This window comes from Melanostigma gelatinosum, assembly GCF_949748355.1.
Source record: "Melanostigma gelatinosum genome assembly, chromosome: 20".
Lineage (NCBI taxonomy): Eukaryota > Metazoa > Chordata > Actinopteri > Perciformes > Zoarcidae > Melanostigma > Melanostigma gelatinosum.
Genome location: NC_136653.1, coordinates 11,886,722 through 11,901,478, shown reverse-complemented (window position 1 = coordinate 11,901,478; position 14,757 = coordinate 11,886,722). Strand labels below are relative to the sequence as shown.

Here is a 14,757-nt window from a genome sequence, read left to right as displayed (position 1 = left end):
GGAGAGATGGAAACTAAGGGGCAAGAGACATGAGAGGACAAATGACTATATCGCTAGCAGAAAGTGAAAGTGAGGAGGAAGAAGCAGGGTTGAATTGATGGAAAAGGGAGATGAGAGAGCCAAGTTCATCGTGCTGCAGTGCAATTAATACTGTAGGCATATTATAAATCCACATACCACTCTGCTGCCTGGATTCTAAATGACAGAATGAATCACTTTTCATTGTCCTCATCGTCCAAACTGCAGACATTAATTGAGTCGCAATTACTTGTATGAAGATTCTGGAGCTTTTGATCACATGTCATGGTCTTCATCAACACATGCCCAGTTATTTTGAAAGGTTCAAATTTACATTTTCTTTAAGGACTTCAATGACTCCATGGTTTAAAAGGTGGGATCTAAAGTTCATTCTTGACCAATCGCAATTGAGAAAACATTTATCAGGCTTACAAGGTCCATTTAGTTTCTTAGCTTAGCATTTAGTAGCATTCTTGCAGCCTTGATTCAAATATACATACCAGCGATTCAAACAACATAACTCCGTGTTAACTCTACATGGTTGAATATTCATAATTAAGAGCTTAAATATACATGCTTGTTAACACTACACATTCAACTTAAAAGGGTCATTTGCTGGTAAAGAGTGGCTGCTGTTATTTGCTATGAGCTAATTGTATCTGAGCACCTGGATGAACCACGTGTATCTCCAGTCATGGCTGCTAAATGAGCACAGGTTTTCATGTCTCATTAACAGTGATGTGAGTTAATGCGTTGGGACGCCAGGCATGACAAACCCCTCTTGTCCTTGGGTATATGTCTATATTCGCCCACTCGTTTAATTAAATGGCCGGAGCTAGCCGCCATAACCGGGCTGTTCATTAAACCTGTATCACATACACAGCGAGGCAAAAAGACCAGGAGAGTCTCTTTCAATTAGCTTGGAGGTTTGTTTTCGATTGTTTTAATTTGATTGGGGGCCATCATTTCCCAGCAGCTGTGACCTTGCAACGTGCAGAATACAAAACCTCCTCTTGATCATCTTGATACATAATTGTGTGTATGTCGGTACAGTATGCATATGCCAACCACTGCCCTTCAGACCCCCCCCCCCCCCATTCTCACATGACACTGTATATGAAATGGTTTGTTCATCTTGTTAATATGCTGCGTCTAATGATGCATGTGAAAAGCAATCAGCGAGGCAGCAGAGGATCTGCTTATGGAGCAGCGTTAATAACTTCGGGAAGCAGGAGATTGCGATGCCCCCGCCGGCTCCACAGACAGACGCACAGCACACACAGGAAATTCACAATATGCTGCATACAGCACTAGTATTAGCAATAGACGTCATTTTCCATGTGCGACTTTGGCTCCATTACTGTGTTCAGACATATATGGGGTTTTCTACGTAAATAAGGATATGTTTTCTCTATGTTTTTCACATATCTGTTAGCATGTACTGTACGTGGCATCTGCTCTGTGTGAATGTCTGGGATCAGTGAGAGCAGTGTGCGCTGTAACCTGGCTGCATGTAGTGTATAGAAGAGCAGCGTGAATAATTTACTCACTGCCCATTCGAGCTGAATGCACTTTCACACCTTTCCCAGCAGCAACAGCTCCATCGCCGCATCTCAGCCTCCACTCGCGCCTAATGACAACGAACGGGTGATCGTGGAACACAGATTAACGTGTGACTTAATCTCTCCTCCTCGTTGTGTATTATTTTAACTATAATTGACACGAGTGCAAAATGTGCTAATGGTGACAGGTTTATGATACAAAGGCAAAGAATTACATGATTTATTGCAGCCGCTGCCGATGGTTTGTTGCTCAGTCAGCGCAAATCCGACAGAGGAAAAACCCAAGTTCATAATTTATATGAACATTTGAGTCCAGGTCTCGTACAGCAGAGCTGCTTTGCTTGTCAACACACCGATTAACAACCGATGGTGTCCTGTCTTTGAATATAAAAATCTAACTTGATAACTTCACTGCTCTGTTATAAGCCAAATATGGGCATGTGAAGCACAATTTGTTGTGTGCAGCTGTTTGAATGTCAGCGTCAGCTGTGGTTTCTGGATTTTATGTGATTTGTAAATGAGCTTTGGTCAAGTATTTCTGCCTCTAATCCCAATAGTTCATTGGTGTGAACAATTCTCTGAGGCGCTAAGATTAGTGAGACTGTGCTGCTCTTTGGTGCTCCTTCATGACCGTGGTTCTAAACTAACGTTTGGAATGAAGCCCAAACAGCTCCCCAGCATGACTGTGGATGCTTTTCATCAATGCTGTGTGTGTTTTACATGAGGTACCCATCAAAGGAGCTCCAATTTAACACTGTTTATGCCGATTTATTCTCATCTTCCTCATAGTGCCGCTTATTGCCCTAATTAACAAAGACACAGTACTTTTTTTTCATTTGAGGATGTAGAAGACGTGCGTGTTGCGCTCTCCTCAGCTGTGTTGACTGATGTGGGCACAAACAAGGCATGGCAAGTCCTCCCAAATTGAAATGTCAGCCATCACGTTGATTCCACAGAATCAGTGTAAGAGAGAGAGAGAGAGGGAGCAGGGAAGTGTTTTCACCAAAACCATGACCCCCCCTCTGCGCTCCCCCTCTTCTTGTTTTAATACCCACCCTTTTCATTTTTAACGAACCACAGTATCTCCAATTATTCCGCGTCGCCATCCTCTGCCGTTTTCACTTTCTACCTCTCGACCAGACGCTCACCACCCTCTCGCTCTCTCTCAACCCCTCCCCCCCCCTGTCCTCTCTCTCTCCCCCTCTCGGTTTCAGTGAGATGAAGCAGGAGCTGGCGGAGGAAGGCAGCAGATGCTCCATCCTCTCCAAGCAGCACCGCTTCAACGAGCACTGCTGCATCCGCTGCTGTGCGCCCTTCACCTTCCTGCTCAACCCCAAGCGCCTGTGCTTGGACTGCCAGTACAACGTCTGCAAGACCTGCTGCACCTACAGCAAGAGGGAGAAAGCCTGGCTCTGCACCGCATGCCAGAAGGGCAGGTTAGTGTTTTCACACACATTCGACACACACACACACACATACACACACACCGGCGGCGGCAGAGGATGGGAGAGATTAGAGTAATGACAGAGGAATGAATGGGGATGAGAGATACGAGGGGAGCTGTGAATTGGTAAAGTGGAGGATGCTGAAGTAGGAGGGTATTGGATGGTGAAAAATAGATATGTGGTATTTCTGGAAAAAAGAAGGGATTGAAAGAGGACGAGTGTTGAGGGAATAGGCAATACGGGCACTGGAGAAGACAGATGAGAGGGGAAAAAGTGAATGAATGAATGAGAGGGAATGCAGGACTCCGATGGAGTCAGCGCTGCAGGGATGGGTGGTTTGAGGAATTTGTTTGATTTGGGTTTTGGACATCCAACTGTTCATTTTGAACGGAAAATCATGTTTACAGCATAGTTTGCTGCCTTTTTTAACATTGCTGGTAGTTGGGAGGGAGAAGATGGGTCCATGAAGGAAGAGTGTAATGAAACGATGGGTAGAGGAGGGGAGGACATTTGAGGGGGACGTGTGCGAGTCTAAGGAATGTGTCCGTTGGAGTGAAATGACGAGATGTACACACTGCTGCAAAACGACGGACACGGACAGATGTTGACACGGCAGGGCAGCAAAATGAAAAATCATGCATGTATCGGTCTTTGTCAAAGACCTTTGCCACACAAGTCCAATTTCTTTTGGAAAATCTTTGTTTTCTTGATCTTTTCTCATTTCATTCTGCTTGTTTTCAATCCCCACGCCCCTGCGTACGGACTAGATATGAAGAAATGCACATTTATGATTTATTGAACAATGTCAGGAGCAAAAGAGGCACTACAGACGGTTATATTTGAATGTGTGTTACAGAACTTTTTTTTTAATGCATGTCAGTTACGGCTGTTTACCCGTGCATGTCAGTCCAAAGCCTCGGGAGTTGTTCTAGTGCCCTGACTCTGTCTGTCAGGGCAGCAAGGGCGGGGTGTTGGAAATACAACAACGCTGGAGTGTGTGAGTCAGTGTTTGTGATGCATTCATGGTCAAATGAATTGTGAGCTTGGGATATTAGCGAATATGCTTGGTATAAATGACTGCAGTGTGTCTTCTTAGGGCATTATATTCATACACTCCATTGCTTTTAGTCAGTTCTTTCCTAACCTGAGCTGCTTTTGGTGCGTTTGCCTTCCTAAAAAAGTACAGTAAAATACTCCACAATACGCCACAAAATATGTGATTTAATACCTTCTTTGTGATATTTAGAGTGCAATAACACAAAGACAACGGCAGAAGGACATAGATAGAAGGATTTGCGTATGTTGAGGTGGACCGGATTGCAGAGCAAGAAAAAGCTGTCAAAAATGTGTTGCCCCTCCACTTGGCCCGATTTCTTCCCCTCAATCATTTAGCTCCGTTTCTTTTTGTCTTTTCATTGATTTTTGCTGCGTGGTGTATCGAGTTAGACCCGCTGCCCTTAGTCCTGGTGTATCAGACAGGAGGGAGGAGGAGTGGGAGCAGGAGAGACAGCGACGAGGAGGAGGGAAAGGGATGATGGCAGTCAGAAGAGGTGGCAAGGTTTGCATCGATCATCTCTTCCCTCACACTCTCCTCCGGTCCTTTCTCTCGATCGCTCTCCGAGTGTGTCTCTGCCTCGGGCTCAGTGATGTTCTCATTAGGGGTTTAGACTGAGTCACAGATGGGCCTGATGTCACAACATTGCCGTCTACCAGCTACATATAAATACAGCACTTTTCATTAGCGCATCAAAAGGGCTTAAATCGGGTTTTAGCATGAATTACTCTCTCTCCGGGTGGAGTCGTGTCATTTGGTGCACTGATTTACAGCTTGCACGAGTGCTGAGCTTGAGGCTAGCGGCCTGCTGAACAATATTTGGGAAATAGCTATTAGTCCACTGTTGGAGTGGATGATTGCAAAGAAAAGACATTGATTTGATGCTAAACAGACTGTAACTGTTGGAAATAGCCACAGTGCGAAGGAATGCTTTCTGAAAGAAGAGGATCTGTTTGAAACGAAGTAAGTGTGCTGGGAATACAAAGCTCATTATGTCATCTATAAGAGAATACATAAAGTGAAATACAGCTTCAGACTAAGTCAAGTCAAAAATCACAATATTCATTCATTCATTCACAGTGAATCAGCTTATCTGTATCTTCTCCGACTGAATGTTAGTATGCTTTTGTGTCTTTTTAAACCTCCTTCGGGAATTTAAATACTAAATCAATTCATAAAAGGGAACAGACCACCAACTGGTTTCACTCACATGCACCGGCTGTCCATCAACATTCCCAGTGGCGCGGCCACGCTGCTCACAATCGTGATCCGTCTCGGGAAAGCAGATTTGTAATCATCTCACACATGGACACACTCTGAGGCTAAAGTCACCCACTCACACATGGATGCACTCAAAAACGTACATCCAGGCAGACACATGCCTGCAAGCAAAGGTGCATTAACACGCATATATCGGTGATATGTTGGTTCGTTACATTTACGAGCAGATGTAGTTGAGATGGACGTTGCCATCGGATTTTGCCAATTGACATGAGATGTTTGCGTGTTGATGACAGATGGTGTGTAAAGAGAAAAGTGAATCAGCAGCTTTGTCATAACACCTTTCGAATCTTGTAAATCACACACACACACACACAATCACACACACACACACACACACACACACACACACACACACACACACGCACGCTCATACACATGCACCAAACACAGCTTTCCCTCCTGAGCGAGTGGGACAGGCATGACCATTTGCAGTCTGGTAGAATTATCGGCATCCTCAGCCATGGTCCACAAGCACTACAGACACACACACACACACACACACACACACACACACACACACACACACACACACACACTCTGCACATAAACACACACATGCCACCCACCACACACACACCGATGGTTCAATGACACAAAGGTTTTTAGTGGAAACTGAAAAGTCATTTCTTTCTTGTTTTGGCTGCCCACCCAAAGCAGTGGGGAGAATGTTAAAGGGGAGAGCAGGAGATGAAGGTCAAGAGTGAGAGGAAGAGGGGGAGGGCAGGAGAATGAAAGAGATTAGGAGAGAGAGTGACAGAGGAGGAAAGTACATGTCCAATTATTTGGTGTAATTCCATTCTCCTTCTTGTTTTGACGTTGGCATTGAATTGTTCCTCTTGCTGTGTTATTTCCCTGCTTATCCTCGTCTTTTATTTTCTACATCCTTTTTATTTTTGGTCCCTTTTTATATTCTAACCATCCCTCTCTCTGTCACGTCCCCGCTTTCTCTACCTGATGAAGTCTCCATTTTTCACATTTCCATTTGAGCTTCTGCAACTCTCTGTGCTTAATCTGCAGAAATGGACGGCTCTGCGCCTGCCTATACAGTCCTCAGGCCATAGAATGATGTACCTTTACTGTGTGTGTGTGTGTGTTCAGAGAAATAGCATTAAACCAAAGTGTTCTTACCACTTTATGGCTTTCATAATCTTATCCTAAACCATGACTGCGAGGAGATTATGGCATCTGCTGCAAACCTATACTGTACATACATACACACACACACACACACACACACATGTGCACAAAAACACACACTGACAGGAGAGGCTTACATAAGCATAACCATACAGTAAGCACACACCCTTACTGGGCATTTAATTCAATTGAAATTCATTTTGTGGCATTAAATTCCTCTTAAGATATTGTAATCAGGGGGACTTAATTCCACGCATGCATGAAAACATGTCATAATTTTACTGTATTGTGCATTGCACAACTGCAAACAGTCTGTAAATACTCAGCCACACATACGCTCAGATGCACACAAACACAGACACGCAAACACGCTGCTGAAGTTAAAGTGCAACATGAAGCATGTTTCGTGTTTTAAATGTGAGCCGGGGGGCGAGCCCTGGCACTGTCATGGTGGCGTAACCACGTCGCTGACAGGCAGCCACACACACACACACAGAGTCCGCATTTCATTATTTGGTTTCATTATTTGTAATGGTTTATTTAAAATGAAACCACACAAATGCACACGCTCACATTTACAGATACCACATGCGTGTCACATCCATTTATTGTTGCCACAGCAGCTCCTGTCACCTTCTCAGAGACGCTGAATATTTGCTGTATGTTTTCCCCCATAAGGGGAAGTGAATGGATGGTTATTAGCATATCAGCAGACAAACTGTCAGTCACAAAGCAGTATGTGTGGTAAGTCAAAATCCAGGTGCTGAGCAGCATGAGTCTAACCACAGAGATGTACCGGTTGTGGTCTCATCATGTAAACAAATATATATATTTACTCTAAATTTTTCAACAAAGTATGCATCAGCAGCTATGGACTGTTTCCGTTTTGCAGCTTTATATATCTGGGCAATAAACTGACATTTGACATCTTGAGGCTATTCCGACCGCTTTCTCACCCTGGTCTCCATTTAACGGATTAATAATGTAGATGCTTTATTGCTTGAATTAATCTACTTCTTGCTACATGCTGTTGTTTTATTGCTGTCCAGAGAGAAAATAGATCCTGAAGCTCTTTAATTGATTTTCTTAAACAGCCTGGTGAAGCCAGAATCCTTTTTGGCGCAACAGGTTGAGCTGTACAGCTTTGCATTGTTTCAGCAGAGGTACTGCACATACATAATCGTATTGAGATGCAGGAAATGTACATCGTGACTTTTTCCTCGGACTGCACAGCTTCTATGACCCTTCACCTGTCTGTCTGCTTCTGTTCCTTTCACCTGCCTCCACAGACCTCCACAAAAGTGTGCATTTAGAAGTCTGTTTCCTCTTGTTTTTATTTATTGATATCCATGCATATGAATCTGTATTTTGACATCTCAAAATGCTCCCGCAACAATGACAATCAATGTGTGTCTGTAAAGACGCCAGCGCTCTCAACTCCATGAACTCTCTTGTTGCTGTCAGACAAGCACCGGCGGCTATAGATGCAGAGTCACAGTGTGATCTTTTTCTGTCCTCCTTGCGGGAGTATTTTTACCAGTGCGGGTGAGCAAGACGAGTCTTTGACAGGGAGGGTCTGCCCCCAAAGCACCGGGCTGCAGATGAAATGTGTGCACACCGCCACGACGTCTCTGCTTTAACAAGGCATTTACATGCCTATGTCTGTTTGTGTTTCATGCTTGTTTACGCTGTTTCTGTCTGTTCTTAAGCAGATGGATGAACAATGGATTGCGGGACTGATTATTGTGTGTTTCCTTTCCAATAAATAGTCAAAACGGCGAGCTGCGAGCCTCAGCAGATGAAGAATTGGAAGTCTCCCCTCTCCTTCGTCACACTGTGGCGCTGTCAATTTGCAGTGCGGCGCTTTTAAATCGCACACGACAACATGAATGGCAAGGAAGGTTTATGCGTGTCGCCATGTTTCATGCTGCTGTCACCAGCTTCCCCACATGCAAACGTGCTCGGAATTTTTAAAGGACTATTTCATCCCAATCAGCAGGAGAGCCACTTATCACCCTCTCTCCTTCCATCTCGTCCTCTTCTCTCCCTCCTCCGCGGCCTTGTCTCGTGTCCAACCCAGCTGACACGGGAGCCGCCAGTTAATCGTAACTCTTGATGGTGATTTGCACTTCATATACCCGGTCGGGCTCGACAGCAGTGAAACATATGGGAGAATCTTGCAACTCGCACACACGCGCGGCACACTGCTAATTTAGATTCGAACACCTCCTGGTGGTCCCGACTTAGCTTTGACTAAGATCTATTTAAGCACCTTGCTCTCATTAATTGAAACATTGCCTGAATCACAAACCGCGCTTGAATTTTAAATGCAATTTCTGCAAGAGTTTCCTTTTAAAACTAATTACGGCTGAGTTTTTCCAGCCTTGAAGCAATCTCAGTGCGTGTGCAGTACCGACCTGTGTTTGTGTGTATCTGTGTGTGCTGTATGAGTGTGTGCGACTCTGGATTCTTGTTTTGTAACCGCTCCCCTTGTGTTCCATGAAAGCATTTTTCTCTGTCGGGGGTGAGGTTCTGACACAAACACACGCACACACACACACACACAAGACAGTGAAGTCTGCCTTACTTCACTGGTCGGCCTCCAGCTCCCATGTCTCCTCTGTGTGCGTGTGTGTGTGTGTATGTGTGTGTGTAGGTGGGTGAGACTGAATCAGCTACACCTCTGATCTGAGCACCACTCCATGTCCAGTTGTGAAGCCAGTAACAGGGAGGCGGCACAGCACCGGCTATAGTTCCTGTGATGTGGAGGAGGCTCCACGTGAACAGGGTCGTTTGTGTCTCACTGTGCTCACGCTGCAGGTGATTTGAAATCTCATGATTCTTAAATCGGTTTATGCAGTGAGTTGGCTATAGTGGATCAGAACAGGAGCTCAAGCAGCTTGTTGTTTTTTTATTGTGGGTTAGGAGACAGAAAACTGTTTACCACGGAGTGGAGCAAGACGCAGGTAATGCACGATAACACTCCCCCGTTACAGCTTGTTGAGGCTTACCACCAAATGCAGCTTTATATAGTGCGTCTTTCCTTTGTGTGTTGCATTCAGGGTCAAAATCTCATTTTGCTTTGAGCCTGATTCCTTTCCCCGTGGTAAGTTGTGTTTTGCTAAGAAAGCAGTTGTTTTTCACTGTACTTATTTGCGCTAAGTTTTATTTATTTTTCTGCCATGATAACATCTCACTCCATAGGGTTTTCCAAGGGCAATTGTTGGTTTCAACCGACATTGTCTTCAGTAATTTGAGATATATATATATATATATATATATACCTCACCTCCTGGTTCTCATTCAGAAACATCTCCAGCTTGGGAGTGTTAAGATAGTATTTTTTACCTCATAACAAAGGGGAGGCCGAGCCAGCCATGTGGCCGGCTTTGTGCCGTCGACACACACGCTGCAATAATAACGCTACCAAAACTGGTTTACAATTATAAGGAATTTAATTCCACTGATGTAAGCACGATTACAGTTATACATTGGAGTGTACACTCCTATGACATATTAAAACAATAAAACCCCATTTGCAAAAACCTCACCCGGCTCCTCCGGTGTAAACACGTCTGTCGTCCGGGAGCCATCACAGAACAAGGGCGAGGAAAAAAGTCTTTTAAATTAAACCTCCCACATCTGTTCGAAACACCTCCTCCTCCGTTTATCCCGATTCCTATTGGCTATCCTCCAGGAGCGTATTCACTTGTCTGGCTCTGAGTTCATCATCACATTCAATGACTGTCAGTTACGTTTTAATCCCATCTATAATAATCCTTCAAAATGAAAGTTTATACTTCTGCAACTTGGCAGAAGTTTCATGCTTCTGCATGTTTGTTTATCTTAATTATGCATCCTCGAAACCCTTATGATTATGACTAACTATGAATTATTAATTATGAATTATTAAACACTTTTATTATATCTACTAACTACAGTTTTTTACTCAAATTTCTTACAATTCCCCCCTAACTCACAGTTCACTGTGAGTTAGCTACTCAAATGTAGTTAGTTATGCAAATGTCCCTGGAGACCTCCCCCCTACTCAATCCAGGGAAAGGCTCCCTATCTATCTAAACCGAGGCAAAGAATGCATGCACACAGATATCATTTCAAGTATTTCTGTTCAGTTCGTTTCAAGATAGAGTGCGTTGGAAGTCACTGCCTTCCACGTCTTGGGGCTGGCAGGATCAGGATACAGCCTGTAGGCTAGAGAACACATACTGAGAAGCCTTGACTGTTCTTTTACACGTGACAAAATTACATTTCTTAATCTTTTACACCCTAAAATCCCTTTATAACCCAATTAAACAAAAAATTTAATCTCCAAATACTCATCCAAAACAATCCGTCTATTTTCCAAACTTCCAACATCTCACTGGATGTTTTAGAAGTCCATCTGGATGGTCAGGAACCGCTCGTGAAGTCCCTCTGGTGGCCTCATCTAGACTGTGGCCATCAGAAGCTCCAATTCGTCCTCATCCTCGTCACATAACTGGTTGCCTGGACTGGTGTCTGGCTCATCGGTGAAACAATAAACCCCTGTAGAGGTCCACGGATGCACGGGAACCCCCATCCACAGACAACTAGGCGGTCTATGATGACAGCACACAGAATAATTACGATTGCCAAAAATGTATGTTTTCACTGGCTAAGCATACTTCCCAACCAGTCGGTGAATGGATTCGTGACACCAGAGTTGTCTGCTAGCTCTTGGCTGAGTGCTGTCAGTCCCTCCAGCTCCCTGGTCACCGATCCATCAGGAGCTGTGTTATTTGGAATGAAAGTACAGCACGCAGACCCAAACATCTGGCACACGCCACTTTTCTCTGCTAAATCATATCTAATGCCATTCTGTTCTGCAAGGTCATAAAACTAGTCTTCGCCAGCTGTGCATGCAGTCCTGATATGGCGTCACTGGTGAAGTTTACTAAACGCTGTTAGTTATAGTAAATGTAGTTGATCCAATCGACATTTTTATTAATCATCACCCTCTGAGAGAAAACAGATTCTAAATCTGCTGCTATTTGATTTCTGGCTTGAAAGTCATTAGACACCCCCCTTGGCAGTCTTATGTCATCTTATGTACACTTGGTCATCAAAGGCCCCCTTCGGGCCACCGGCATCTCTTTTGGATCTTCTGTTAGCATGTGGGCGTGGAGAGATGAGTTCTCCATAAGTTGCATCAGTGACAGGCAGGATATAGAATGACAATATAAGTTGCATCAACGCACATCTACCGGTCCAATCTTTAGGCAGGATTGGATGTATGGTTCTTCCTCCACACCACCATCATAAATCAGCTCTAGGTGCTGTCTGTCTTAACACACTGTTATATAGATAGTTGCTAGCATTGTGACTGTTGCTACAATTTGCTTCAATAATACTGCCTACATTGGGCCCCATAGCTGTATCTGAGGCTATACAATCAAATGGACCCTCTGAAACCTTGAACAGAGGTGGGGTATTATATTCTACAGGTGGGTAATGCCAGTGCAGCCTCTGACAAGTGTGTTGGAGGGGCAAAGTGTCATCAGTAAACAGAGTTAAAATACAACTAATTCAGGACTTAGGAGTCTGAATCTTGAAGGAACTGGTGTTGCTAGGGGTCTAGATCCTAAACACACAATACAATCTGTACTACTGGCTTGAAGCCGTATATTGTACCCACCATAAATTCCCATCTGCCATTCCGGTTTCCACCCCTTACCTCATTCTCTGCGTCAGTCGTATGTCGAACCTGGTCTTTTTACAGGCTTAACAATAATCCTAATGAGCCCTTGTGGGGCAGGACTATCAGTAGCCTTTCCCTGTATTACGTAAAGTCCTCCGTCAGTCAATTTTGGGTCTGTTAAGGTAAGTCTTAAAGGATTACATCTACCCACCCCTTTTCTACACATGTGATAAGAAGCTGGGGCATTTAACATCTTTAGTCGGTCTTTAAGACCTGGGTTGGGGTCTTTTCCTAAACCCTCGCCACCTGTGTTCATCGTTGCCCATCCCCAATCTTCACAATCACAGTTATGATACGATAACAGCTTACCATACTTATTTGTGGCGGGCCCACACTCGTCAGTTATGATGCACACGGTTTTGGTCATCCACCCGCAGGCGTGTTCATACTTGGGACTGGAAATTACTTCACAGAAGTCGAACTGGACCGTTGATGTTGTACCTTCTTTGAACATAAGAGTGAGAGTTACATTTTCATAGGTGAGTGTCGTCAGAGAAGCCTCTCTACGTGGTCTAAGATCGGTTTGATTAGCTACTGAGGCTAAATGTCGAATCCTGATGTAGTCATGCATGTGATCTGGTTCCTGTCTGTGGTTAATTCCACATACTAAGAGGGAAGCTACTGAAATCAGGAAGAAAGTAATTACAGACTTCCATAACCTACTGAAGCTAGAGTCTCCCAATGGAAGGCCTCGCTTAAACTGTGGGGGAAACGTCATTGTCAGTACTGTCTAAACCCTCTTTTGAGGTGTCTTTAACTTCAAATTTTCCTGTCTGATGTTCACTCCTGTCTCTGCGAGTGTCACACTTGTTACCTTCGCTGCTGCACAGTGAGTGAGGTGGTGTCAAGTAGCTCCAGTTTTACCTTTCACCTTTACTGCATGTGAGGTTGCCAATACTACCTCCCATGGACCGGTCCACCTTGGTTCACTCCACTTGCGTTTGTGGACTTTTATCCACACCAGACTGCCTGGTGACACATCAGCCTGCTTCCTTTCGTCAGCTGCTGCTTCTGCGTTTGTCACCTGAGAAAACAACACTCGGCTCATGTTAGTTAGAGCTCCCGTATATTTCTCAATTTCTAGAGTTAGCAAGTCTAGTTGTGGTTTATCATGACGTTATTAAATCTCAAAATTTGTGAGTAGCACCTTTACTGAAAACGATTCTAAATGTGGATCTACAAAAAATGTTTGACACCTTACCATAAATGTTTGACACCTTACCATATCCCCCCTTCACCTCGATATCTCTGCTGTAAGGGATCACATGGCAACCATCTATGTATCTTGGCTATACAGTGAACCCCCCCATGGTCCTGGTGACAGCATGGGCATCTGTTGATGTCTCACGGGAGGAGGTCCAGCTGGACCTGGTCGTAGGTGCTGCTGATGTTGTGGTGGGAACGGAGCATGTTGTGGTGCTGCACTGATCTGTCTTCCTCTCCTTTTATGTGGGCAATCTCTTACCCAATGACCCTCTCTCCCACATACGTAGCACTTCCCTCTACCTACAGGTCTTTCATAACCTCCTCTGTAGTTACCTCTCCCTCTGTTAGATGCTCGTGCACGTCCTCTGCCTCTATAATGTGGTGGAGGTTGGTAGTACACCACTGTGTGGGCTGGTACTGCTGGATTTGGTTGGTATGAGGTCGGGGGTGCAGCTGGATATTGGGGCTGTTGTGAGGCCTGAGCCTTGGCTACGGCCATCTGTTTCTTGGCCAGATGTTTTCTACTTATTTCTCTGTCAGCCGCCGCTATTTGAAGTTTCAGCAGCCGCCGCTGCATGCTCTTTATATCCTCGTCTTCTTTACTTTCTGCTCGTCTTTCCTCTATCTGCTGTTGCAAATCTTTTCTGATGCATTCTACTTCTCTTACTTCACATTTTAGTCTTCTTACCAGTGCTCCTACTTCCTTACTCTGCTTCTTTAATGTAAACATTATGCAGCCTAGGAGTATTCAAATGTGTGTATTAAATGTGCATGCTTGTCATCACCTGAATCAAAGTCAACTCACCCTCTGTGCTGTATGGCGTGTGGCCGCTGACTCCAAAACTGGGATCCGCTGCTCCACTTCCCAGATCTGGACCCACTCAACCACGCACCTTGACTAAAACAAACACAGAACTGCCAAAAGTTCAGCAGTAAATGTTAGCATACGTCTGTAGTGTAAGAGAGGTCAACGATCTCTCAAATATGTTGCGCCGTCCGTGTCAAAATTGATTCTTAGGAACTATGTAAAATAGTAAATGTACCAAAATTAGTCAATACTGGATATGTGAAGGAATCTCGAATCCAAAATTGAAGCTGGAATTCCGAAATCAAACTCAACATCTAAATCAGAATCAGAATCACAATCCAGTTCCAAATCAGAATTCGAAAGGTTTAAAATTGGAAGTAAAATGAAATTAAAAAACAATGAATAATTAATCAATTAAATATTAAATTCAACTTTAAAATCAATAACTGTGTTCAAAGATATTCAATCAGAAATACCAATGTAAGTCAAACTGTTGAACTACACTT

The 14,757-nt window shown here is 44.1% G+C and overlaps 1 protein-coding gene across 1 annotated transcript in view; it reads left to right on the top strand.

Annotated features, from left to right (window-relative positions):
* Window positions 1-14,757, top strand: part of myripb (myosin VIIA and Rab interacting protein b) — a gene marked incomplete at its 5' end in the record, with an annotated part of 83,764 nt that overhangs the window by 28,434 nt on the left and 40,573 nt on the right. The window contains one exon of the mRNA XM_079291963.1: window positions 2,795-3,016. Within this exon, the coding sequence (XP_079148089.1) occupies window positions 2,795-3,016 (222 nt within the window). The remainder of the gene's footprint in view (window positions 1-2,794; window positions 3,017-14,757) is intronic.